Below are 26,995 nucleotides of genomic sequence, written 5' to 3'. Positions count from 1 at the left end.
CTGCAGCGGTGTGAAGGGCACGCGGGAGAGGTCCCCACTCTTCGGCGCATGTGCAAACACTAGTGGAGAGCAGACCTGGATTCCGGTCTCTGCCCCGTACGCTGATTTTTTTCAGTTTTCATTATGTGTAATGAATCTGCACTGTTGCCAAAGGTAATGACTTGTGGTGCTTTGCCTGCAAGTCTTAATTCCTGGGGTCTAGGGAATAACCGAGAACATCAGATGTGATTATTTTCTTCTCTTTAAGCAATGGCTTTAGGGGTTTTTTACCATTTACTCTATAGAACTGTAGAAAACTAAGAGTGTAATTAAAGCAAAATTTAAATAGCAGAAATCAGAAGGCAAGTTATCTTCCAAATGTATCACATGTTAAAAATTCTCTTTTTTTTTTTTTTTTTGAGGGTGCTATACATGAGGCTTCCAGCATTTAAACAAATTACCTGGGGTTTATGAAGTATCCTAAATCATAAATCTACCTTACAGATGTTAAACAGGTCACTCTGTGGATACCTCTGCAGAGACTGAAGAGATCAGATAAGATAGAGAATTTTGAGATTTGGAGTAGGCAAAACTGCCCACAGCTGTGCAAACAGTACAGAGATGGGCCTGTATTGGCCATGTTTCTATAATGCTAGACTACAGGGTTCCTAAATAAGGATCATCCTCGCAACCCATAAGATGAAACAGAGGTCATCTTACAGGGACTGTTCTCAGCATGATGACAACTGAAGCAGCCACTTTACAAATCAACAACTTGAATAAATTAAAGGAAATGGCTGGTCTGGGGTAGGATTAGTTTGTGTAGTGTTATTTCTTGCCTAGTAGTACTATAGCTAAAGTGTATTCGCCTATAAATTAAAACTCAGAAATGAGATTGGCAACATGGACATGAATGTGAATCATGTATGACTTTTGAACACCAAACATAAGGTTTTGGGTGGTCTAGACTTAGAGGTAGATGAACTGTGAGGTGGTCCAGTTCATTGGTTGTTTTTCTGAACAGGATTTTATTTTATATTTTATTTTATATTTTATTTTATATTTTATTTTATATTTTATTTTATATTTTAATCATTGAAAGCACTGTCTGGCTGTGATGCTTGGGCCTTTTATTATCCCCAGTGTTTCAGGTATGAGCATTTAGTTACTGCCTGTCAGTGAGTGCAGGAAGACCTAGAATAAATGTGAAACTGGTGAACTTGTGAACAGCAAGCAAATAGCAATAAAAGCTAATATTTCCTATGGAATTTGAACAGGGAGTGGCAGACTTTCCTTTCTGTGTCCATTTCTATACTTGATTTTAGGATGGCCAGTGATGAAGTGGTAGCTGTGACCTGCAACAGATGTTCCATATTTTTTTCCGTCCTGTAGCCAGAAAGGACTTCCTGTGCATGAAATGTGAATTGTTGGCTGTGCTGGATTTCTGARCTGGAAGGACAAATATAGTCACTGGAGAACCCTGGGGAAATTGAAGAGTTCTGAGCAGCCAGATTGAGGAAGCTCTGCTACTCCATTTCCAGGGGGAGAGGAGCTGTCCCCCAAAGAACTGAACAGAAAAAAATTGTGGAGGAGGATTCACACCAGCATCAGAAGCATGAAGCAGCATTCAGTAGAGTTAAAGGCAGCTGAGGATCAGTAGGCCACAAATAGCAGACAGAAGAGAACTGGCAGAGTGAAACATTTCCAGCTGATAGCAGTTACTTAGAAGGTAAACTGTGAGAGATGTCTTTAAAAGATCCAGATGGTTAAATGAAGAAAGATGGCTGAGATACCTCTGTAGATGTCAGTTCAGCCCAAACTGAAAGAAAGAAAATCAGGAACATCCTCAAAATATCTAAGTATCCTCCTGAAAAAAAAACATATTAAAATGTCACTCTATTGACAGGTATGCTTCTGAATTTGGTAGTAAGTATCCAGTGCTGATGATGCCTGAAGGCACTAAATATTGCAGACTATCTCCCAACATGTAGGTGACTTCTTGAAACTTGTGTGGATGCTGAAGGAGAATAATATCTAACTGATCTTCTCAGTGATTCTTCCTACCGCATTGGTGGGGAAAACACAGTGCAGAAAATTCTGGAAGTAATCAACTAGGTAGCCATGTGGTAAAAGTAGAATATTTTGATTTAGTAGAATTTTATTCCACTTTCTGTGGAATATATATGTAATGAAGACCAATCTTGTGAGGTCTAAACCAGAATAGTCAGAATGACATTACATCAATAACAAAAGAGTAAAAAGAGATGACAAATGACAGTATCTTAAGCATACAATTATGATATTGAAAATATAATTAAGACCTCTCTCCAAAGCAAGTAAAGAAATGGTTTCATAATAATAAGCAGGCCAAAATTGTTCACTTAAGAGCATAAACTCAATGAGTTTGCTGTAAACCTCACCAAAGTGAAGTGCTACCCCACAGTTAATCTACCTACCGAGGAAGAGTGGCACTCTCTTGAACATGAGAGTTTTCTGAGTTGTTGACAACTTGGGAAAAAATCATCTTGTGTGTTTAAGGATCAGTGTCCTGAGAAAGATAACATTGGGTCATCTCCTGCATAACTCCAAAATGCTCTGGAGAAACAAAATGGCTGGCTTCTTAAACAAAGCTGTATGATACTTGGGAAGCCGTGTCTCTGTGGTCAAAAGAACTTATATAACACATGAGTATTTCAAGCAACTAATATCCAGGAATATTAGAAAGGTTATATCACTTCTGTATGTGGCTCCGGTACCATCACTTTTCCATTGCTGAGCTCCTTTTTGGTGTCCGTAGTCTGTTGATAAAATGGTAAGGGTTTGATCAAAGGATTGGATACTTTGCATTGCGGTGAGACATTCTGGAATCTTGCTCTGTTTATCTTACCCATGAGAAGGCTAAGAGCTGACCTGATCACAGTGTCTGCATTGGGGAAAAAACATTGAAAAACTGTTAACAATCTGGCAGACAAAGTTATAAAAAGGTCCAGTGGTTGCTATTTGAAGTTCAAAATTCCATTGCAGATTTTCAACAGTGAGAGTAATTAGCCCCTGTGATAGCTTAACAAAGGTTGTGGTGGTTTTCTTACCACTGGTAATTTTAAAATCAAGATTGAATAGTTTGCAAATGATATGTTTTAGTAAAGCATGAGTTCTGTGGCTTCTTTGTATATGACATTGGACTAATTAATCACAAAAGTCCCCCTTGACCTTGAGTTTCTTAATTCTGTTAATTCACAACAATGACTAGAATCAAGCTAGTCAAAACTTTTCCATATTTTGATTTTTTTTTTAACTGAAGTTTTCTGTCCAAAACTTACTTTTGCTTTTGCACAGTTCTAGTAAGTATGCATTTTTCTTGGCCAGTTCTTAGTCATAGTCCATCAGATAGTTTTTAACCATAATGACTTTGCAGTCTTATAGTGTAAGCATGTTGGTATACTATGTAATATTGGTGTATACGTGTGGCTGTTGTATTCTTTGTTCCACTGTTTTGTACCCTGAAGACATACGCTAAGCGTGACTGTATTTTAGTTTATTTTAATGAAATTGGGAGATATGTATTGGATGTCTTTATATTGATAGCATCAATTAAATTTAGGATTATGAAATCTACTCTCCTCTGCATAAATGCAGCTACTTGTAGTGGTCTTTTAGTCCTCTGAGTTTCTTCTGTACACCTTCATGTCTGTATTGATAAGCGAGTGTTTCAGAGACATTTCTGCTAGATCTAAACTAAAATCCAATTACCAGCATTTATGCAGCTGCAATCCCAGTCAGGGCAAGAGTTCTATTAAGCTGGTCCTTGTACCAATAAGCCCAGTTTCTGACTTCAGAGAGTTCAAAAGACCAAAAGCAAAGACTGGCAAATAGTGACACAATGAACAGGCAGTGATAACGAGCATTTCAGTCTGGCCTTCTGAGGAAGTGATTTTTTAGGTAACAACATTTTCTGTCACATGTTTCTCTGCCAGGCCCTCCTATTTCTCCAACAGTTTTTTGAATCCATTTTTCAATTTCAATGCAGAAATGTAAAAATGCCAAGTTCTTGTAGTGAACTGCAATACTACACCAGGTTCTGAAGAAATTTGTGACAGCTAGCAAGTGGGTATACAAGAAAGACAGATTTACAGTGGTTTTTCTGAAGTGGGCTGTAAGACATTAAAATCCATAGGAAATCAGATGCTGTTAGTTCTTTTGCTCACAGAACAACTTGTATTATTGTGGGGAACAGACTAGACTCATTTTTTGTACTGTTGATTCTCTTGTGATTTCAAATATTCATAACAATTCACTTTAAATGATATTACTGAAGCATTTTCAATACATTTGATCCAGACAAGAGTTAAAGTAATTAACTGACATTTGATTTTACTTGATATGGATCCAAACCATGAAACTTTGAACACTCTTAAAGTTCAGGAGCGTTTCATTCAATGTTTGGGTACTAGTCTGTATTCTCAAGTAACCTTTTTTAACTTGCCATATTTAATTCCAGATTTAAAATAAAAAAGCAACATAGTCTAAATGCTTTTTCTTTAAATACAGAGATCCTCTAGGGTATGGTTGTAGAAGCAGCAAGCAGAGGAATAGAAAATACGTCATCTGTATAGAGGKGTGTGTGTGTGCATGAGGTGTTCACACCCACATCCGTACTTGTGTGGCTATACCAAACATTGTTGCTGCTGCAAAGAGCTTACAATTTTAACAGCCAGCCAGGGCARTAATGCACTTGGAGACCCAGAGGATGGTGCTAACATAGAGCATGTGTGCATTTTTAGTTTTACGATGTGACGACAGCAGCGTTCTGACACTGGTTAACATTTGTGGGCCTTGTGTTAAGGAGTGAGTTTTCCTGAGGGAGTCGAATGGAGAAAACCTGGCTGCCTGCACACACAATCAAGGAGGGTGTTCCAGGCATGATAGGCAGAGTGGAAACAGGTATGTGAGAACTGAGATAGTAGTGTGATGTATGTGTGTGTGATGGTGCCGGATGCTAGTGGTAACTTATCATGTGATTGATAGCTTGGAACCATGTTATTTTCTCTTGCAGTCTAATACAGAAGGGAAAAAAAGAGGTTATGAAGGAATCCAAAAGGAAGGGTTTAGATTTTTCTGTTGAATGTAGAGAGGCTTTTCACTTCCTCATTCAAAGAGCAAATAGATGAGAATTGAAAACCTGTGTGTGCTAAGGATATATTGTATTTGTTGTGTTAAGAAACCAATGTGGAGAAAAAGAAGATGGGGGGTAGACTTTGTAGGATTTGATTATAGACTGTGTATATAGGGACAAAGAAAGAAAGTTAAGCTGATATCTTCAAGATTACACGCCAATGTGACACTGAAAGCAATGCTACAACATTTCAATTCAATAAAGAATATGTTCAGTGTCCAAGTGATTTAGGCGTGGAGCATATTGTGATGTTTCCTGTTTTGTGACAAGTTGAAGTGACAGAAAGGATGCAGTAGAAGTCAGTATACTTCCCATATAGCTCTGCCAGAAATGAAAGCAACAGCAAATATGGAAGGAAACAGATTCTGTGACATGCATTTCACAATACTTACTGTATGCAAAATGCTTGGGAATTGATCAGTTTGGTGCCTAAACAACACAGTAATTTTCAGGTTCTTTCGTAAATTTTACTCACTGTGCTACAGAATACAGTTCAAGTTCTCTCTCCTTACCTCTAATTCTATGATGGCTTTTTTTGCCTAATGTAGTAAAGAAAGAAAAGAAAAAAATGTTATGCATTTTTAGTTATTTTATTACAACCTGGTAACTAGGAGAGCAAGAAAGTAAGTCATTACTGTGACATCAACTATGTGACCATCTTGACCTCGATATGTTATCCAAAGTTGATGGGTCACAGTTCAATAATCAGTCACTGAAGTAGCAATAAACATATCACATCTATAACGCTTCCCATCTGAGGGTTTCAGAGCAGTTTATAAGCGTTAATGAACTGAATCTCATAGCATTCCTATGAGAGAAAAAATACAGGCACAGAAATTACAAGTGATTTGTTGGGGTCACCCAGAAGGTAAGAGTTTAGATGTGATCATTTGGGGAATCTATATACAAGTTAAACTTTTGGGATAAATATATACAATTTACAAAATTACTGTATTGTTGAACTCTTGCATGTATCTTGTGCTGACCATAAGCTGTGTGGCCTCCATCTCCTAAACAAAGGACAGCAGAGGATAATGGAAGATTGTTTTATGCTGTTAGCTCCATTTCATATGAAAGTATGTTAGGATAGTGTTATAGCTGAAGCCCAGGGAAATCAGCATAATTAAATATGTCTGCAGAAAGAACAGTTATTAACAGACATCTGACCAGAAATAGAAAAGAGAGGAGAGTAACGTGGACAGTGTTGGAAAAAAGCTGGGCAGTAGAATTGAACTGAGAGGCATATTTTGTAGCCAAGAAGTCTAAATTTTAATGTGAGTCAATGAGGGGAGGAGAGCACAAGACCTACCTGGATATTACTAATGTATCTGTTCCAGAGGGTAATCCCTGCTCCCCAGGCCACACTACTGAAAGGAGTACCCTTTCGATCAGAGTGGCCTTGTCCATGCTATGCAGCAGTTGGCCCTGCGTTTCTTCTAGGCCCTGGAGAGATGCCCTAGGTCATAATCATAATATTCTTATCTCTCTTCAAAGTTTCTGAAATAATGCAAGGCAGCAAAGCCTGCTTGGGTAGTGTTTTTTACGACAGCTGTTGATGTTGGGGGGTGTGCACCAGCGTGAGTGGGAGTCTTGAGGGATTCTGCTCAAGGCTGCTAGAAAAGAGTTGGAGGACTGCATAGCACAGAGTGGTGCAGCCTTGTTCATGCTGCCTACTTGGAGGAGTCCCTGGAGCGGACTGTCCCCAGAAACATACATGGTTCACTTTTTGGAGGGAGTTAGTTCACTCTGGAAGGGAGCATGGGACTTGCGTGACAGTTAGAGTGTGGACAGTAAAGGCTGAAACTTGAGGTGAACTGGGCAGCTGGATTATTTGACATCAGTTTTCTTTAGCTGCTCAAGAGGAAGAGAGAGGAAAAAAACCACCCTTGATTCAGGGAAGAAACAATATGCTGGATATGGGATCCTAACTTCAGCTGATTAGAACACTTACAAGTGGTGAATGAACTGAAGCGTCTTGCAGCTTAGCTTGCCTTTTGCTTTGTTCCCTTTAATTCTTTTGTTAAAGTAAAGGGTTCTTTGGGGAGCCTTGAACAGTTTGGAGGTAAGAGTGAGATGCAAGGAGACTAAAAGGGTACTTAGAGGTCTACGGGACTGCCCACCATGTGTTAAGCAACGATTGTTTTTGGAGTACATGGTCACATAATATTTGATGTGGTTACAGATATGCAGCCCCTGCCGACAGTGAGATGAGGGATGTGTTCAGGCCTAGCTCGTCATCTGTTTGTTTCCCTTCTTGTATGTCTTTGAAGATGTGGATTGTGGATGAGAGTATTTGTGAGCTGAACTGTAGGGAAAGCTGTGTCCAAGGTATTGTGGAGACCAGGAAATGAGCACTGGTTCAGGGGTTTAGGGCACTTGGTCTGGTAGGGCATATTATTACAAATGGGTTAACAGGGTTGGAGAATAGTACATGTACCACAGAAGGAATGGATGCTATTCACATCCAGAGAATCTTCCTAGCATGTGAGCAGTGTCAGGGGACTCCAGCACTTGCACAGGTCCCGCTGGCTGAGCTGTTTCACGTCAGGTTGCTTGGCTCCCTGTCCTGCCTGCCACCCACTAGGATACTTTGTACAAGATAGAAGTTGAATGCTGTCATGCAGAACTTGATGAGGCATGTGTGGAGGATGGGAGCAGTGAGAGAGTGCGAATGTGGTGTGCAGATGTGTGAAGGTGAGAGTAAAGCTTATCAGCTACTGCTTCCAGAGGGTGGTAGGTTTTTTCTTTTTTCTTTTCCCAGATCGGCTGGTGGAGTCAGCCATTGAATGATCCCTATTAAGCATTCATATGGGATAAAAGTACCAAAGTAGGGTGTGGATAATTTTAATTGTTTAAAAACATAATAATTAAACATAGTCCTTGCCCTCTTGGCAAGCTGCCATCAGAGTTGCTGCTATTGAAAAGCTTTTGACACCCCARAGACACTTTCCTGCATAATGTTTCTCTTTGTTTCTGGTAAGACAGGTTTGAACTGGCAAATTTCAGTGAAGTCCTGTGGCCAATTTAATATTTTAAAGGGACCTGTTAAGTTGTTCTGGTTTCAGAAGCCTCTTGAGCCATCTTCCCTCTGCTGACCTGCTGTGCTGACTCGGTGCCTGAGAAAGAGTTGAGGGCGCGTGGGGGCAGGGGAGAGTTGCGCGACTCCAGAGAAAGGCAAGGTAGCAAGAGCTCATAAGAGCAGAGTGGTGTAGCTCAGGTTTGTGTTGCAGTATCGTTCAGCTCAGAAAAGGAGAGTATAAAGTAGTTGAAGACACAGCAGCTGGTGACCTAAAACAGTAATCTGCTCGAAATGTCTCTCTTTGGTCATGTCTGTGTGTATGGATTTCAAGTCCATTTGGGGTAGAAACTTGCAGATAAAAGCTCTTAGAAGCTAAAAGCTGCTTCTCTCTAGTTGGAAATAATGATCTCGACATTCTCATTAGAAAGACCAAGAAGTGACTGCAAGGACGCAGCCTCTCTAGCACCCAAAAGGAAGGGGGCAGCACACAGATGCCACAGTTGACACCGCCGTTGCTCCTTCTTCCCTTGTTCTGCAGAGTGAGTTCAGTGCTCTTAATAGCTCTTTGTTCACAAGGCAAATAAATGTATCCAGGTGCACTGTAATTTTTTATTTCAAAGTGGCATTAGTGTGGTTTCTGGATTTCAATTACCATGGCATTCCAGGCAGATATGCCAGGCTGCTGATACTCCGTTTATCCTTTGCTGCTGTTGTGGGCTTATGCGCTCAGCTTCAAGCTAGAATTTAGCACCTGGGTTTTACTTATGTTATGCTAGTGAACTTTATTCACCTTGGTCTCCAGTTGCCTGTACCTTTATGAAAGAAGTGGCACCATTTCATTTTATCATTAAGTGGCACCACATACTAATGAAAAATATAGAGATTGCATTTTTATTTATTCCCTGGCCACTGCAGATGCGTTAAAATGAGTGYGCTTTCAGAACCTTCCTTTCAAAACTACTTGTAATTGTGAAGTAGATAAGTAAGACTTCAGAGGGAAGAGGACCTCCAGCCAAAATAATTTTCAAAATGATCTTAAAATGTGATTTATCTTCTTATTTTGCAGCTAGCTATGGACCAAATCCAATTTGCAAAGGCTGTTTATCTTGTTCAAAGGATAATGGGTGTATCAGATGCCAACATAAGTTATTCTTCTTCCTACGAAGAGAAGGAATGAGGCAATATGGTGAATGCTTACATTCCTGCCCATCAGGGTACTATGGACTCCGAACGCCAGATATGAACAGATGTTCAAGTGAGTCTTTTTTTAAAGTTTACATTCACTTTTATAGAAAAGCCATAATTCATGCTCCATTTTTAAGATATATTGTGGAACGTAATGATATTTTCACAGATGTCTCAAGATGATTGTAAAACTTCTTTGCTAAAGAACATCTCAACTAATACCAAGATATGCAACAATGAACAAATTAAATAGTCAGTGTATCGACCTAGTTTAATATTATTATTGTTGTTATTTTAGTTAGAAGGGTAATTTTGGAAAGGATGAGGATTTAGACAGATATTCCTAACTTTAACAAACATCCCCATTACATGTAATTGAAAAGGATTAAGCATTAATTTAACAATGCCTCATGTGGCTGCTAGTCTGCTATACACACTTATACATTGGTGGGCAGAACAGACATGGCTTCTTGTCCTCTTTGTTCCCACACAAATTTCGTGTGACCAGACACCTCACACCAGACCTGTTTTAATATGTAAGTGTTGCTATTTTAATAAAACAGATGTACTATTAAAAATAAACAAACAACCTTTAATTTTTAATACTACATTTTATTTGGAAATTTACAACCTGCTAATGTGCAACAAGATTTGGTTTTTGCATGTTTGTGCCTAAAAGCACAACTGTTTAAATCAATGAGTGCTCTAGTATATCTACATGTTATTTTACCATCATCTGGTAGTTGTGGCTATTTGTATGGATTTTTCTGTATGCTCATATAGGGGGTATTACCTGTATGGATTATTAATCATTGCTACTCCCTCTAATTCATATATATGATTTTGTCATGTTTCATAGTCTAACCAGAAATAGGTTGCCAAACCTAAGAACCTGAAGTGAGAAATATCTTGTTTTGCTTCCTGAAATAACGAAATGTGCATTAAATGCATGGCACTCTCCCTGCACAGCACTGCAGCACRTCGCTGGGATGCACTGTGTTGGGAGGAAGTGGGTGCTGTCTTTCAGATGACACACACAATCTTGAGGTCCATATGAGGTCATTCTGTGGCACTTTTCACTAGAATAAGAGCATTAACTCCAGTGCTCTGGCCAAGTTCCAACTCATGTAATGACATCCTGCCTGTTTTTCTAAATTCCCTGTGCGGTTTCAGTGGATATGGTATTCTTCACTTTGTGTTCCCAACTGTTATGTAACATTGCTGAGCGCTGCCTAATACGTACCAGGTGGCTAGATTTTGATGAAAAATTAGATGAGACTAGTATATAGTTTATATATAGTTTATATATATCCCTTTCACAAAGCATTTGGGGATCTTGGCCTTTATTTTTCGTAACGCAGTTATGAATTCAGCAGCTTGTCCGCTTTAAACCTTTCAAAGCTGGTCTATAAGAACTTGCCCATGTAAAACAGTTTTTGAATGCTATTACAGTTTGGGGAAATGGATAAATTCATCTATATTAGCCTCTACTGTGATTGTGATATAGGAAAATGTATTCTGTATTGCAGGTCATTCTTTACTTTCTTAAAAAAAGGTTATCTGCAGAGGGTGGCTTGTGGATAAAATATAACTTTTTTTACATTTTGCCATTTACAGAAAGTTGCCTTTTTTCCTGAACTACAGGATACATTTTGAAAAGCATAAATGGGAGTTGTGTCCAACCCATATTGGCRTGTGTTGAGTGCTTGATATTTAACTCGCCCCTCATGCCTTTGACAGTCTCCTCCTTTGAGAGTAATGATTTATTATTTTCTTGCATTTACAGACCAGTTCTGGTTCATCTCCAATGATTTTTATATTATATAATTTTCTTTTGATGTAATTTCCAACTGATGTATTTGTAAATCACATCTTCATTTTTGCTCTTGGTTTGATAATCTTGCATGGTACATGCATTGCATTGTGGACACACAGACGTTTTGTGGATTCAAGTTGAGTTAAGATAAATATTCTTAAAAATAGAATAGTCTTACTTAGAATAGGCCTACTTCATGTTAGATACTTTTATACATAGTTATTTACGGGTTCTATTGCTCAGTATTTTCTCAGTTAAAAATGGTAAAAAATGCTAGCTATGTAACTCTGGGAGCTAAAGCGCTTGACTGCCATAAGCTAAAATGTTTTCTGCCCTATTAATGTCATTACAAACACAAAAGCTGTTTAAAATTTTACTACTGGAACTTTTGTCCATTTGTGTTAGAGAAGCTATAGAACATATTTTTGTGGAACATGTTGACATGATTTTAAAAGTCAAACATAGTTAGTGCCAAAGAGAACATAATATATACTACAGCCAGATGTAACAGCTCCAAAATTATGGAAATTTTGAATTTCAAGACTAATTTTCTTTTCTACATGTAAGCAGTATGTACCTCTTGAATTTGCTAAGTGGTTCTAGACTATCTTTCTAGTAATGGTGAATCATGTAATTTTGAGATTATCTCTAGAAATCAATGAAGAGTTTCCTGCTTGAAAGAAACTAACTTCTGTAGGTGGCATGATTTTCATCTTGAACACTGAATTGTGACATGGATTGTATTTGGAACATGAAATTGGAAAGCGTTTGCCCAGTCTTTTCTGTAGAAGAATGCCCAAGAGAAGAGCTACATTTTGTTTATTTTCCAAAAACTAGTAGTTAAGTAACTTTGAGCTGAACTGTCTCAACAAGAAATAATCTCCCAAGAAAAAACAATATTGAATTAAAGAAAAAACATGAAATCTGTCACTCAGTGGCTGGTTTAACATCAGTCTGATTAATGCATCAAGACTATCTTGAACCTTTCAATTTAGTCTGTATCCATAGTAACCTTTACCGTTTTGGGGGGAGGAAGCACTCAGTAGAGTTTAGTAGTTACAGTTGCCTTCAACTTTGATGGGCTATTCCATTTGTTTAGGTTCACCTTTACGTCTCACAGGAGGGCCTGACATGGCTGAAATTGTTATTGCCCATTCCATGTACCTTAACTAAAAACAAGATAAAGACAAGCTTTTAAACAACTCAAGTATTTATTAAACACATTTCTTTAATTCACTGTATTAAGAAAGGTAATTTTTTTTTTAACATTGTTACAAAATAGCGAGACTTCCTTAATATATCATGGCTTGGCTATTGCTTATGTAGTATAGCAGGGCATATGAAGTTTTAAGATTTCTGTAGCCAGTACAGTTCATAACAGATTGTCAGTGGGTTCAAGGACCACAAAGGCAACACACTTAACTTTAAATAAAAACACTTGTCTAAGTTTTTAGAAATAGTTTTCATGACTTCTGCATTTGTTTCTTTCAAGCATGACTTTATTTTTAAAAAACAAGCTTTATGGTTGCAATGTAGCATTTTGGATTTTGCAAATTAAATTGGATAGCCAGAACTTGAGGTCTAAATATCATTATTTTACAGGCACCTTATTATCTTATTATTATTTTTCTTCTCATATCTTCCACCCTTTTTCCTCCTCCAAATCCTTTTTGGTAAGGATTTGGTCATATTCTTAATTTGTTGATTATTGGCCTTACTCAGTATTTTGTGAGAAGAGCTTCCTTCCATCTGTCTGGCAGTGAAAAATCTTAGTAGTGCTTTGAATTAAGATTTCTGAAATCTGTAGTCAATTTAGATTTAATAAAGTAATTATATATTTGTAAAATACTAATTGAAAACACTGTGGTTTGGCATTTATTTAAAAGATGTCAAATAATAATGAATCAAGGTTAGAACATACTTAGCTGTATTGCTAAGTGTTTATTAAGTGAATTCATTAAAAAAACACATTATAGTATTTCATATTAGCATTCCATATTCCAAGTATTGATCTCTCTGAAATGGCTGATGTGTGGTAAACTCTAGGAACTGTTATAGTCAAGTGGCTGTGTATATCATTCTCTCGTCACTCATGCCAAAAATCTTTATTTGTATAATAATGAGAAAATGCTGCAACTACCAAAGCCACTTCCATTTAGGAATGTAAATATATCCCAGCCTTTATAGCTATTCCCTTGTAGGCTGAAGCTCTTTTGCTTGTGATAGTTCTCCTCTTCTCCTTACTGTCTCTTCAGTGACATTCCTAGAAGTCAGCTGACATTTTGGTCTCTGTTCTTTTTCCATTGCTTGTTCAACTGATGGTCCTTCCCCTACAAAAACTGTTCTTGTGTCCTAGCTCTCTTCAGCTTTGTCCATCTGTCTCCTACCCATGTAAGCATTAACATACTCTTTGTCCCAAATGTGCCCTTTGCTTTTGTCCTCAAAGTGAATTTGAAATGTGTAGTCTGTCTGGATTTTTGAAATCCCTCATGCTTTAGGACCTTCTGCAGAGAATTACCCTAAAGGTGGCGCTGGTCAAGGGGAGCATGGTGTGGAGTGCCAGCAGCCATGTCAGGGTGATAGTATGAAATTAAGTCTGTAGCACCAATGCTGTTTTACTGAGCAGCAGAAAGATAGCAGTGGGGAGGCATTTGGGCTACGATAGTTAGAAGAAGTGAGTGTAATAGGAATGTGGGCAGTTTGGCCATAGGTGAAGTGTGGGAACAGTCTGCGTTAGAAGAGGCAGAGGGATCTGATGCTAGAGGTGTGGGGGGCTGTGAGTCAGAGCCCAGGGTGAAAGACCATTATTAGGGGCTTCAGACCAAGCAACGGTTGTGAGGTTGGTTACCCTGGGGTGTGACAAGTTGTGGGACCAGAGGCTCCTCTAGAATGATGGCTCAATGGAAAAACTGATTTTGCACTTCAGAAAGAAAATCCTGACCATAGCAGATCATAATCTGCTATCACTTTGACTTCTTAAACAAAAGGGGACACCTCAAGCAAGGACCCCAGTTTCAGTGCTGGGACATATGAACAGACTACCAGTTCCTTCAATTTAGGAATGCCAAATTTCCTTCCCCAGTCTTAATCTGCAGCTTCCCTTTGCAAAATATGATCATTATCGCTCCTTCTCTAAGGTGTTCAGTACTGTTCTCTTTCTTACTCTGCTGTTTGATGGACTCCACTCATGCAGATCCCCTCACATGTATGTTCTCACTTTCCTTTCCCATACTCAAGTGATGTTCAGTGGTGTCTGCCTCTCATGTGCAGCAGTACTGGCTGGTTATTTTTTATTGACGTTAGTAGGAATTGAGCAGCTGTTTTCTGTCTTTTCTACTATGCGTACTGCAAAATATCATTGTTGTGAAGGGAGTTATGGCTGAATATTCAATCTTATTGTGTACATGTAGAAAGAATGATGCAAACGCTACAGGATATGGATCTATCACAAAAGCAAAAAGAGGGTAATGTAAAATTTTCAGGATTACACTCATCAGTAACCGTACTTTGCAAATGAGTAACCACTCTTTACAATTGAGACAGGTTCTCTTTTGATCTTAAAATTCATCATATGAGAACTTAATTTATAAGCTGCCTTCTTGTTAAGATTGTGTAAAAAATACAAAGTTCATGCATCTCAATATGGAGCATTTTACACTTCACTTTGAGCTTCAAAGGCAGTATCTTTCCCAACAGGTCACCTTATTCTGCATCACCTTATAAGCTGGTGGTAAATTTACTATGGAAGAATAGTCTTTGTTTTAGTAATGTCATGCTCTCTCTAACTAAAGTAAAGAATGAAGTTGCTGATGAGAGCACATACTCTTTTTTACAGTAAGAGGCAAATGCATCTGGGTCTAGATTTAATTCAATATCTGAATTTTGTTTTGAACTCCTGGGCTTTTGATTCCTTCTCTAAAATATCAGTCTGTAAATTCCTTAATGATTATTTTAAAAGACAAATTACTAGCAGTGGCTTGTCATGACTGTAAGGAAGTCAAAACAGGTCAGGATAATCTTTTAATATCACTGTGGTTCATCTGCTTAAAATATATCTCTAGTTTGGGCATGATTTGTAATCCAGGTTTTTTCCCTCTAGAGTTCTTTAATGCACCATTTATGTAGTTTTCTATAAATATTTTAAATTTCATCCACCTCAATCAAATTTGTTTTTTTCTGATACTCAAGTAAATGGTAGTGTAAATACTATTATAAAGTCTAAATTGAATATTTTATTTCTGGCTAGCTAAATGCACTTCTTATAGACCAGATTGGTTGCCCTAACTTTGACTGAAACATGGTTCAGAACCATTATTATTCCTTCTAAAAAAACCCTGCTGTATATGTAAAAATACTTTAGAAGAAAATTATTTCTGAAATGCCATAGAATGCTAGAGCTCATTAAAGATTAAGTAAAAGGGGACTTTGGCTCTTAAGTCCCTTACACAACTTTTCTATTGCTACCCTGTTTCAGTAAGCAAAGTCTAAGATGTTTTAAATTTCTGTCTTTGGACTCTTTCCTGACAATGGTCTTTTTGAGAGAAGGAAAGGAGGCTGTGAGGAAGAGATTTTAATCCTTTTTCTTTTTCTTCTCCGGAAGAGGAGAAGATTCTGACCTAAAATATTTTAATGCACTTCAAATTGTCTGCTGGAAACTCTACAGGATAAAGAATTTGGTCCTTCAGTCTGTGGGTTTCCTGGCCATTGATTGAAGAGTGACACAGTCTCAACTCAAGGAGGTCTGTTTCTTTCTTGAGCAGATACTGTTACTGTAACTGATCTCAAGTATGGAGGCACTTTAATGCACTGTGTTCTCCCCTTGTGTTGCACTGAATTGCTAAATTATGCTAATGCTAAATTAAGAGATTGCACAGTATCAATAGACTTTCCATTGAAGAAGGTATATATGATTATTATCTTTGCGCTTGTCCCATAAATCAAAATTTCAGAGCTCTGTTGAAAGGGTGAGTTTTCATTTAGCTTTGTTTTGCCTAAACACTGAAGATATTTGAGCAGAGCACTTCTGTCTAATTTCAGCCCAGTTTAGCTTCACCAGTCAAAGCAGTGACTTCTCTTCCACCCTTTCCCCTGAGAAGTGAAGTCATGGAGCTGTGATTTATAATCACTCCTGTGACAGTTTATAATTGAAAATAAACTTCTAGAAAGTTAGCATTGATTTCATTTAATGTCAGAATTTCAGTCTTTTAGTATTTACATATAACTCCTGTGGGAAGTATGGTGCAACATTTTAAGAACTGTCATCTTTTTAGAAATAGACAGTACTAATGAGACGTAATGCTGAGCAGGAATAGAAGGGATTTGAGGTTTGGTGGGAAGTGGACCTGTCATGAGATACTGCAAATTGAGTACAATGGAAGGAAAAGGTAGGGACTCATAAGCATCTGCCTCTAACCATCAGACCCTCTTGTTGCTAGCTAAGTGGGAATAGCAGCAATAAAGCACCTTGTACTTCTGCAGTCTCAGGTTCTTAAGATTAGGTTTGCTAGCTTAACATTGTTATCATGCAAGTATGGTAGGCCTATCAAAGGYGTGGGATTGCTCTTTGGGGTTCTTCAGAAAGACTGAATATCAATTTGTTCTTCTCCGAGCACCAATCTTTTCTTGCCCACTTCCTCCTCCTTTCCTTTGCCACTTCCTATTTCTAAAATCTCCCAGACAGTTATTCTTGTATAGCTGGAAGTGGGCACCATTTTCTGTTTATTTTTAGAGCAAAAATCAAAGCATTTCTGGGGAATACTGTGGGTTCTGCAGTACCTATCTCCTTCCTTTAAAGACTCCTGAAGTCTAAAATCTTAGCTATGCTTGAGTCTTTTTGTCCCGTTTCCTTTGTTTTTGTTGGTGTGAAGTTCTAGGTAATCTTCTAAGTGAAATAAAAAGATTATACCAGCAGCATGCTTTTGGTACTGAAATTTTATAGAAAATAAAACCGTTGAACTGGTGAAAAAACAATCTGATCTGTAGCCAGTAAATTGAAGTCATAAATTTGCTTTTGACAAGCATCTTCTGCAGATGTAAAAAGAATATTTCCTTTATTTCAATTTATTACAATTATTAACAGGGAACTAACTAGTTAATTTAAAGATGAAAGGGGTTTGGGAAAAGTAGAAAAGATTTGCTTCTCCAAAGTTAGGCATAAGATGCTAAGATCAGCAAGTTTATGTTGAAAACTGTGGCAATCAGAACCAAGCAGTTCAGTCATTAACTTTACATATATTTTGCTGGGTTTTTATTACGTTAGTTGGTGTAATGGATAAAACCATTTTTAAAAAATGCTGTTTTTCTTACTATATGATGTCAGTATATATGTATATGTGTATGATGTCAGACAGCTTTTCTGTTGGTTTCTTACTACGTTATTTATTTATTATCCAATTTATTATTTAAATAATACCATGCAAACAAAATAGGAACTTGGAATAAACTTCAATTAAGATCTATATTTAATAAAGTATATATAGATAATGATGTTGGTTAACAAAAAAATACAAAATTTGTTTCAAAGTTACATTTGGTTGCAAACCAGTGTATATTAATGTTTACAACAGAGAATCAATGTTCTTCAGAAGTACAACCAAAAATGTGTACACTTTTTTTCTCTCTTCATGTAGGTATATTTAGCTGTAAAAGCAAAAGAATTAAAATAATTCATTTATTCTGATTCACTAATCTCATTCACCGTTAAAATCATTTATTAATAGCACTTTAATTTTAAGTATAAGTAAAAGCAAATTTGCTCTGAGATCTTTTAAACTGTATAATAAGATGAAGCTAGGCATCAAAAATAATAAATCTGAAAAAAACCTTAGTTTATTTTCAAAAGCAGTGGTAAAATGTTGGTTCTTCGCCATGGTTGCAAAGGCACAAGAAAATATTTTATTTCATTGGCAAATTATCCAACTTGGTGAAGTCACCACAAGACTTAGAGCTGTGCCAGCACCCTTCATATTCTGAAAAAGAGTATATTTGTGACATTGAAAAGGAGGAGTTGTCACTCCCGAGTGATCTTCAGCTTACAGTGYGGTCAAAACTATAATTATGATTAGCACCCAATAACCCTAAGCATTGTGCTGACTATCACTCCAGTGCATTAGTGTTTGAGTTTTAGAATTCTTAAAGTAATCCTAATATTTTTTCAGTATTTTCCTCTAAATTGCATCTGATACAGATTAAGTCATAGATATTTCATGTTTTGAGTAATTTATCTTCATAGGAAAACTTTGAAAATAAACTGCATTGGTGAAAACCTCAGCTGAACCTTAACCCTGGAGCTGCTACTGGTGCCTCCAAAATATAATTATAATGGCGAGGACTCTACTGCAATGCAAAATAAAGCTGCCATAAAAGGCAAAGGAAATGATATAAATAGGATGGGAGTTTTGAATTATGATCAAGAAACGGAAAGACGATTGATTCATTAATTTAATGTTTAAACGCAGGGTATTCACGTATGTGGTGTTAAATCAAAACAGTGGTAGCTTTATGGAAGGTATCCCCAGGGTCAGGTGAGGCAGGATTTCACCTGGTAAATGTATTTATATGTTATCAAAAGGCAACTTGTGCCAGAAGTCTTTCATTTAATCCATTCTCCACCCCACAGAGTTCAAATGGAATAAACCTTAAATATATTACTCCCCATCATATTTTGAAAGCAATAGTTAAAACATTATTTCAAAAATACATTTGCGTCACTTGGATGCGAAGGAGGGTCACATGATACTAATTTTTCTTTTAATGTTCTGTTCTGCACCTCATCATTGGGCTAAATGATTTGGAAAAACCTTGATGTCTTTTCAAACTGTCTTGTGTGGGTGGGCAAGAGGCAAATGTTTTTCTGAATATTTAAACACACTGGATGTTTGACTCAAGCATTGCAATTAATAAAATGTTTGCTGTACATCTTGAGTATAACAAACCAGATTTGCAATTAACTATTGCAGTATATCTCCAGACCACCTCACCTTATGACTTTATCTTGCAGATGCCCATTAATCTGGGGAAGAGATTTTGCAGGTCAGACTCTTAATAGGTTATCTGTGTATGTTAAAGGTAAAGAATTAATATCTCTGACCAAAACTCATATGGTTAACATAATAATGTATTTATATCTGTTTGCATTCACCATATGATTTCAGAGTTCTTTGGATAGATGAAATGGTTTATATGATATGGTTTATAATCCATTTGGAGTTCTGTCCTAGTAAGACAAATCTATTTCTTGCAAGGCCAGGACCCTATCTAGGAATTTATTTGGAATCGTGGTAGACGTATGTCGCCTGCATTACTTGCAAGCATCCTGTGTGGGCATTGATCTTCCCTTCTTTGAAGATCAGTTCAAACCTTGTGAAAAAAGAAATGACAGTTCCTGGAAATTTCCTATAGACTAAACTGTGTATAGGGAGCCAAACTTCTGGTGCTTACCTGAACCAAAGTTCTACTTAGAGAAATCTTGAACACTAGACTTTATAGCAAACGGGTTGTGTATGATGGTTGAGTTCTACTTGTTGATTTGTTGTTGATTGCTGAGTTCTGATTTTTGAGCTCTTTAAAACCAAAAAGAGATACCATTTAGAATTTTATGTACAATTTTCATTAAAAAGTAGACATTTCAGCTTTTTACTTTAAAAACACTTTACTCATTACCAATGTTATTGTTTCTGCTATTTATTCAGTTTCCTTTGAGAACATCTTTATACAACAATTCAATATGGCTTTTTCCATTTTTTAATAAGAAAATGAGCAGAAGGATGTGGGGGAAAATATGGTACTTATGGTTAACTTTTATTACTTATATATATTGGGCAGGTTTCAGGTTGACAGTATTCCTCTTCAAAGTACTTTCCATTTTGCTATTCTGTTGTTTCAAAAGCCTTTTCATTTTTAGTCTTATCCTAACTTAAACTGTCATGTTGTTCCTTACGATCCTTCTGGTGTAGGATGCAGAATAGAAAACTGCGACTCCTGCTTTAGCAGAGACTTTTGTACCAAATGCAAAACTGGCTTCTACTCGCACCGAGGCCGCTGCTTCAGAGGATGTCCCCCGGGATTTGCAGCCTTGGAAGAGCTTATGGAGTGTGTGGGTGAGTGTTCCAGCACACTGCTGCTTCTGAAGCAACTCTTTTGCCAGGAGGCCAGGTTCAGATACTTACATCACTATTTTAGAATTTTTGATGATGTTTAGCATTTCCTATAAAGAAATATTTACTAAAAGATTGTGTATGGGTCTCTTTCCCCCTAATAATTTTTTTTTCCCCAAACTTTGAAATAATGCGTTACTGGGAATGCTGCTCTGTTGTTCTGCACCTAAACGGTTTGTCCTTTTCACTAGAAATCACCTTATATGAGGGCTTAACCTCAGAATTTGTAAGTTTTCAGGAAGGCCAGTTCTTACACTAGAGCTCTAAATAAATGACATTTTTGTTGGATTTCTGCCCTTGTAACTACCTGTTCAGTTTGCTTTTTACCAAGCAGAGGACCCAGGGCAGGGCAGATTGAACTTCTGTAGCATCTAGGCTTCTAATTCACTTCTAGTTTCTCAGGAGCTCTCCTCTTTTTCATCTTACAAGTTACAGGGGAGCAAAGAAGGAGCTTTTCATTCTGGCTCCTTGAAGTCACTGAGTTGTATTACTATTGCAACTTACTGTTTCGCATACAAGCTGGACAATTTACAACCAGCACTTTCTGCTGTTGGAGGGGGAAATAAAAAGCGTATAGTAAGTCCTGTAAGCAGGAATATGTATAGGAAGTCAGATCCACATGCAGGTCTAATGGGAAAGAAAAGAAGATTGGAAAAGAGAGAGTGGGAGAAACTGAAGTTAGTCTTCCACATTTCGAGTGTTTCCCTTTGCAAAAGCATGGTTAATTAATATTTGTTTGTAGACCCTGTAAAGTCTGAAGCATTGATTCCTGTCACCAGCTCAGATTTATTTCAATAAGGAGCAAGTCTCAATATAAACCAGCAAATAAGCATTTTTAGTGGAAATTGACTTTATAACTGAGCCAGCATTGGCAGTTCTCATGGTTTTTCATATAAGCCTCAAGATTTGGTGTTTTATCTTGAAGCCTGGGAATTGTGTCAAAACAAACTCTTTCTTTCAGAAGTATTCTTTGCATTTTATGATGGAGAAGAGCTGGAAACTATAGAGTGTTGCAAATCCAGATGACAACCAAATAGTATTTATTTATTAAGAAGAGAAAAATTTAAGTCAATCTCATGATTTTAGGAGGGTTTTTGAATGCTTGGAACTGACATTACTTGTATACAGGCAGGCTGATATTCTGACTGTTTCATGCTTGGGGTAATGTAGACTGAAAAGATTCTTTAAGATACTGTAAGATATTTTATTTTGTTTCTAAGCTTTTGCCTATTAAGAGTAAAGCTCATAAGTAGTGCTTTCTAATTATGCATTCTTGCTAATTAAAAAGAAGGGGAAAAAAAGAAACTAAGAGCCAAAAGACCTGCTAACTTGCTTTTTCTTTTGCTTTATCAGAAGGCTGTGAAGTGGGTCAGTGGAGTGAGTGGGGAACTTGCAGCAGAAATAATAAAACATGTGGATTTAAGTGGGGCCTGGAAACAAGAACAAGACACATTGTGAAGAAGCCAGCGAAAGACACAATACAGTGCCCAACCATCGCAGAGTCCAGACGGTGTAAAATGGCCGTGAGGCATTGTCCAGGAGGTAAGTGTAGGCCATGCCCCCAAAATCTTTGATCTTCCCTTAACTCAAATCCTATTTCTAACTTGAAACGAGAGCTATTTCATCCCAGCTGAAGGGAAAATCCTATTTCTGCTCTGCCGCACGAGGTGAAAAGGCAGCAGTACCACTGCAGTCCTAATGTGTGCAGCAGAACTCGAGGGAGAGGCTCGGAGCGGCATTATGTGCTGTGAAACGGTTCTTCCTGCTGCGGTAGCAAGGCTTGTTCAAAGAGGTCCCTTGCAGAAGAACTGTAATAGGTTGATGTTTGAGCTACAGCATCAAGACTGTACTGACTGTGGAATAACTAATTGCTCTGYGCTTTGCAGTAAAGATCATGTTTCTAAATCTCGGTGCAGGCTCCACACGCAATGCTGGTAATGGTGTTTTTGGCTTCTAGCTGATGTTTTTAAATTAARTGAAGAAAGTTACATATGGCAGTGTTAGCTGGAACTACGAATGTATTACTTATTCAGAATATTGTAGATCAGGGGCCAAACTGTGGTAGGAGTGATACAAGCAGAATAAAGCAATAGACATTAAGCTCTTTAGCATGAGACTGGCTTATGACAGCTACAACAAACAGATAAAAGACAACTGGAGAAAAACAACAAGTAGATAAAAGAAATTATCGTATTTCTTTATCATGGTGTTCTAAGACTTAAGTAGGGAAGCTGATTTAAAAAGAGTTTCAAATTTGTATTCAGTCTTGTAGAGCCCAACATGGAGGCATATAGATTTTTCAGTAAATTATAAACCTATAGAAGTCAGCATGTTTTGCAAAACTTCTTAAGGAGAGAGAATTCTTAGGAAAAGCATGTCTCTTGTCTATTTTGCAGCCTTTTATCAATTAGCAAAGGTTTTATTGCGGGCACTGAGGCAGAAGAGAGTGAAGATGTTTTGAAAGTCAAGGAAATGGTTTAAGAAATTAGAGGAAGGGGAAGAGATATTCTTGCAAAAAAAGTCAGCATAGAAGGAAATTAAGTGTTCATAGCAAGATGATCAGCAGGTGATAAAGATGGCATTCCTTTTGGAATCATAGGATCAAAGGAAAATTCAGGCTACAAGGAACCTCAGAAGATCTCTAGTCCAACCTCCTGCTGCAAGCAGGATCAACCATGAGATCAGACAAATAAAAAGGAATAAAGGGTTGTGGAGTCCTGAGATAAAAGCTTGAGCTGATGAGTAAAGTAAAACTGAAATGGTCTAAAAATAGCTACATAAATAAGTATGGTTTGTATTCTGGAATTTTTTAGTATGTCCCTCTTGGCTTGAACGTGCTGCCCACTAGTATTTGTGAAAAGTATATGTAAACTTTTGGGTTAAAGAATAAATCCATGCAAGTTTCATATTTGTCTTTAGTACCCTAATACCTTCTGGAAGAGAACATAAAGTTGCTTCTCTGTTATTCAGGTTAATCAAGTCTGTTATGCACTCTTCTTCCCTGTCCCTCTCCCTATACACACATGCACGCGTGTGCACACCCGTACTCCCCCATACAGTTACAGTGGTACTGGAGTGCACAGTGTAGCATGCAACCGGGCATGCTTACTCCTGAAGCAAAAGCTACTAAGTCCCCTTTGACCCAGGTGGGCTTATCAAGGCCACTACTGTTGTATGACGGTTTATCAGTTACAGTTCCTGAGCAGCTTTAGCAGGTTTTGTTTGGGTCTCGCAGGGTTGGGACTAAGCAATATTGACACTGTGCCTTAGCTAATGATTTAGCCAGAGCTTAGTTAGTGCTTTGTATTTGTAGCATAGTTAATCTGCAACCTAAATAAACCTCCTGAAGACCTTAAAAAGTTGACTACAATGCTACCATTTTTATTTCATTTATTTATTTATTTATTTATTTTTATCTATGTAAATGAGATGCAGGCACAATTCTAGCAGTACAAATATGCAAAAAAAGGTCATGTTCATAAATGAAAAACAATGCATTTAAATGATAGGTAAGTATCACTGTCACACTATACACTCAGTCTGATTCTCAGTTACATGCAGACCTCCATGAATAACAGTGCAAATGGACTTAAACTACTACTCCATCCATTATAAGACATCATAAAGAGGCCTTAACATAAATGGGAATCACTGATTTTTTTGTTCGTTTGGTTTTTTTGTTATTTATTAGGTGATTGAGAGTCAAATTCAGAAAACTGACTAATAGGGAATGAAGGAAAAAGTATATAAAAACATGGTCTAATACTGTTATATTCTTATAACCGCTTCAAACCAAAGATTTGTCAGCCAGAGCTCTGCATACTATTGCAATCCATTTTATCCAGCCCACCCCAATATCAAAATGATGAATAATAACCTCTTCTCCTACAGTCTACATATTTGATGATATAAACTCCCTTCATCCTAGTGCTCCTTGATGTGGTATGCACCTTCTCCCTGTTTACTACAGATTTTCATGGACTGTATGTACAGAGATTCATCTTTTCACATGGTGTACACTAAGTCATGCACCGCTACTTAGATTAGTTACTGTATATCTTTTTATATCATGTCTCTATGTTGTAGTTAAACATCTTTGTTAGTAGTAAATTTGTTGAAAATGAGTAGTCCTCTTTGACTGTGTCCTGTTGCATAATATTTGTAATACGTTGAAATGTGAAAAGCTTTATCTGTAGCCTTTTACTGTCTGAGTATTACTCCTGTGTAAGATGAAATACAAAGAAAATAACTTGAACTCTTAATACAAGAAATCAATAGCATTTGATTAGTATAAAAAACAGCATGTAGCAGGATGGATAGCAACTTTATGGTCAGCTTATAATAATTATTCTGAACCACCAATGTTTTTACTGTATAACTAGCAGCAGAACTCTCTTTGAAAATGATCTGAGTTTACATTGTCAGCAATTTAAATGTAGCCCAAACAAGAGATCATATAGATTTCTTATGCCACGTCAAAATGATTTATATTATATGCAATATACAGCCCATAATGCCATCTTTTACATTATTTATATTTTCTAAAACTTTGTTCTTATTTTTAAGTTAATCTGYTCATTTTTAATATATGTAATATTAGAAAGTAGTTTATATATTAAAAAAGGAGAAAATACTGGTTGTCTAACAGAAAGACTGGTTTTGGTATGAGTTCTATCAGGGCAGATTAAATGAAATGATACATCTAGAGATGAGGTGGAAAAAAAGCTAGGAAATGAACTTCTCTGGAGGAAGAACAATTAAAAAGGTAGAATTCAAGGCTGAATTGGGCTCTCATGGTATCTGACTCTTGGCATCTTTATTGTGAGTCAGAAGCATTTATATCAAGGTAGCTGTCTATGCTTACTAGTGTTTGCAGACAGCCCGCTGAGGTATATGAGCTGGTTCTGTTTATTCTAACAAACTCTGAAGCTCAGGTGATGGTAGTGATGAGATCAAACAGCGAAATGTTTTACTGCTAAACCAGAAGGAAGCAAAAATAACGTGTGTGAAGTTCCACAAAATCTGCAATCAGTATTTTGATTTTTTGCCTTTCAGATGCATGAAGTTTAGCTTGCAGTGGAGAATTTGAGAAAACTGCTGAATATTTTCAGTTCAACTCCATATAGTAGAGATTTAGTTATATAATTTTCCTTCCTTACTTCTGGTTTATGAATCTAATGTGTATGCAGGGAGTTATTTTGTGAATGTAGTATCCAGCTTATATATAAACTCCTGGCAAGTAGAATGTTACAGGTATGGTTTTAGTCTTGATAATTTAGTCAAGATCCAAATTACTCAAATTATTTTAGATGGTTTGAGAAGTGTGCTTAGTGGACCACAGTATTTATGAAAGCTGTAGCATGTTCATGATGCTGTAGTAATTTAGAGCTATTGGACATTCATACTGTTTTATAGCCAAATTCTCTTTGGTTGTTTCAAATTTTCTTGTCTAGCAATTCAGGTCACTGATTAGATTTGTATTCCTAATTCTAACTTTTCGAAGGCATGCTGGTAGGCTTTCCTAAGAGTTAGGAAATTTATTGTGTAGTCTGCATCAAAAACTTTGACCAAATCTCTGTATTTTATTCAGTGTATAATCAGAGAAGTTTTTGCTGCAAGTACAAGCTCAGTCTGAAAAGCCTGTAGTACTCTTTCATAACTAGGGGTTCCTGTAAGTTTTAAATATTATAGTTCTCTCATGTCATCCCACTTTGTGGAATTCCCTGCCCATATTTTCAGGGATAAAAATTAAAGTGTACATAACTGCAAGTTTGAACTCTCCATACTGAATGCCGATGATTAATACTACTTTTATACCATCAGTTAGAACATTGGCCAGAGTATAAACTTCCTTCTCTCCTCAGAAACTCCTGGGAGAGGGTGTGTTGGTGGTATTTTCAGTGTCCGAAGAAAGTTTTCCTTAGGCCTGGTTACATTTGTGGGTGAGGAAGCTGTTGGGTTTGTCCTGTTGGAATCTTGTGCTTCACAGTATGTTTTAATTATGATTATTTACACAGTACATCTAAGATTCCTTTCCTTTATCATATTTCATTAAGTTAGCAGGTTTCCCCATTAGTCATTCAAAATGTTTAGTTACTTTTTTAACCACTGTGAAGTACCAGGAGGCAGAAAAGTTGCTTAAATGGAAGCTCAAATCAAGTACAGCCTGGCTTTTAGAGAAGGGATTCTTAGTTTTTAAAAAATGTGGCATTTTTCTAACATTAAAATTTTATAATTTAATTTTGAAACTGAGGAAATAAAAGAGTAAGAGTTAGTAATTCGCAAAGACTGAAGAACCATAATCCCTGTAAATGTCTCTTGGGAGGCTATGTTAATAAATCCTTTTTTCCTAATATTCCCAGTACATAAACTCACAGGAATGTGTGGGATAAGTATTAGATTATACAGCTAAGATGGTTGTAGATTGTGATGGATTTAATTGAGCACGGGAAGTAAGGATATTTTTGATGGTTTAGGGTCAAATAAAGTGCTTTTGACATATGCTTTCTATTTCTGTACATTTTATTTGCATTTCAGTTACTATTTGTGATCCATATTACACAAAATCTTCTGAACATTTTTGTACAGATTTTTACAGATCTTTGCAGAAGTGTAATTTAATTAAGTTTTCCTACTGACTACTTCAGTTTCATATTTATTAGGGATTG

General features: G+C 37.0%; 1 protein-coding gene across 1 annotated transcript in view; it reads left to right on the top strand.

The window, feature by feature from the left end:
* Positions 1-9,241: 9,241 nt before the first annotated feature.
* Positions 9,242-26,995, top strand: part of RSPO2 (R-spondin 2) — a 59,680-nt gene continuing 41,926 nt past the window's right edge. Inside the window, exons 1-3 of the mRNA XM_026075830.1 lie at positions 9,242-9,426; positions 20,127-20,270; positions 21,681-21,869. Coding sequence (XP_025931615.1) covers positions 9,345-9,426; positions 20,127-20,270; positions 21,681-21,869 — 415 coding nt within the window. The 5' untranslated portion in view covers positions 9,242-9,344. The remainder of the gene's footprint in view (positions 9,427-20,126; positions 20,271-21,680; positions 21,870-26,995) is intronic.

This window comes from Apteryx rowi, unplaced genomic scaffold (assembly GCF_003343035.1).
Source record: "Apteryx rowi isolate R43461 unplaced genomic scaffold, aptRow1 scaffold_411, whole genome shotgun sequence".
Taxonomy (NCBI): Eukaryota; Metazoa; Chordata; class Aves; order Apterygiformes; family Apterygidae; genus Apteryx; species Apteryx rowi.
Note: the sequence above shows the minus strand (reverse complement) of the source record. Positions and strands in the feature narration are given on the sequence as shown.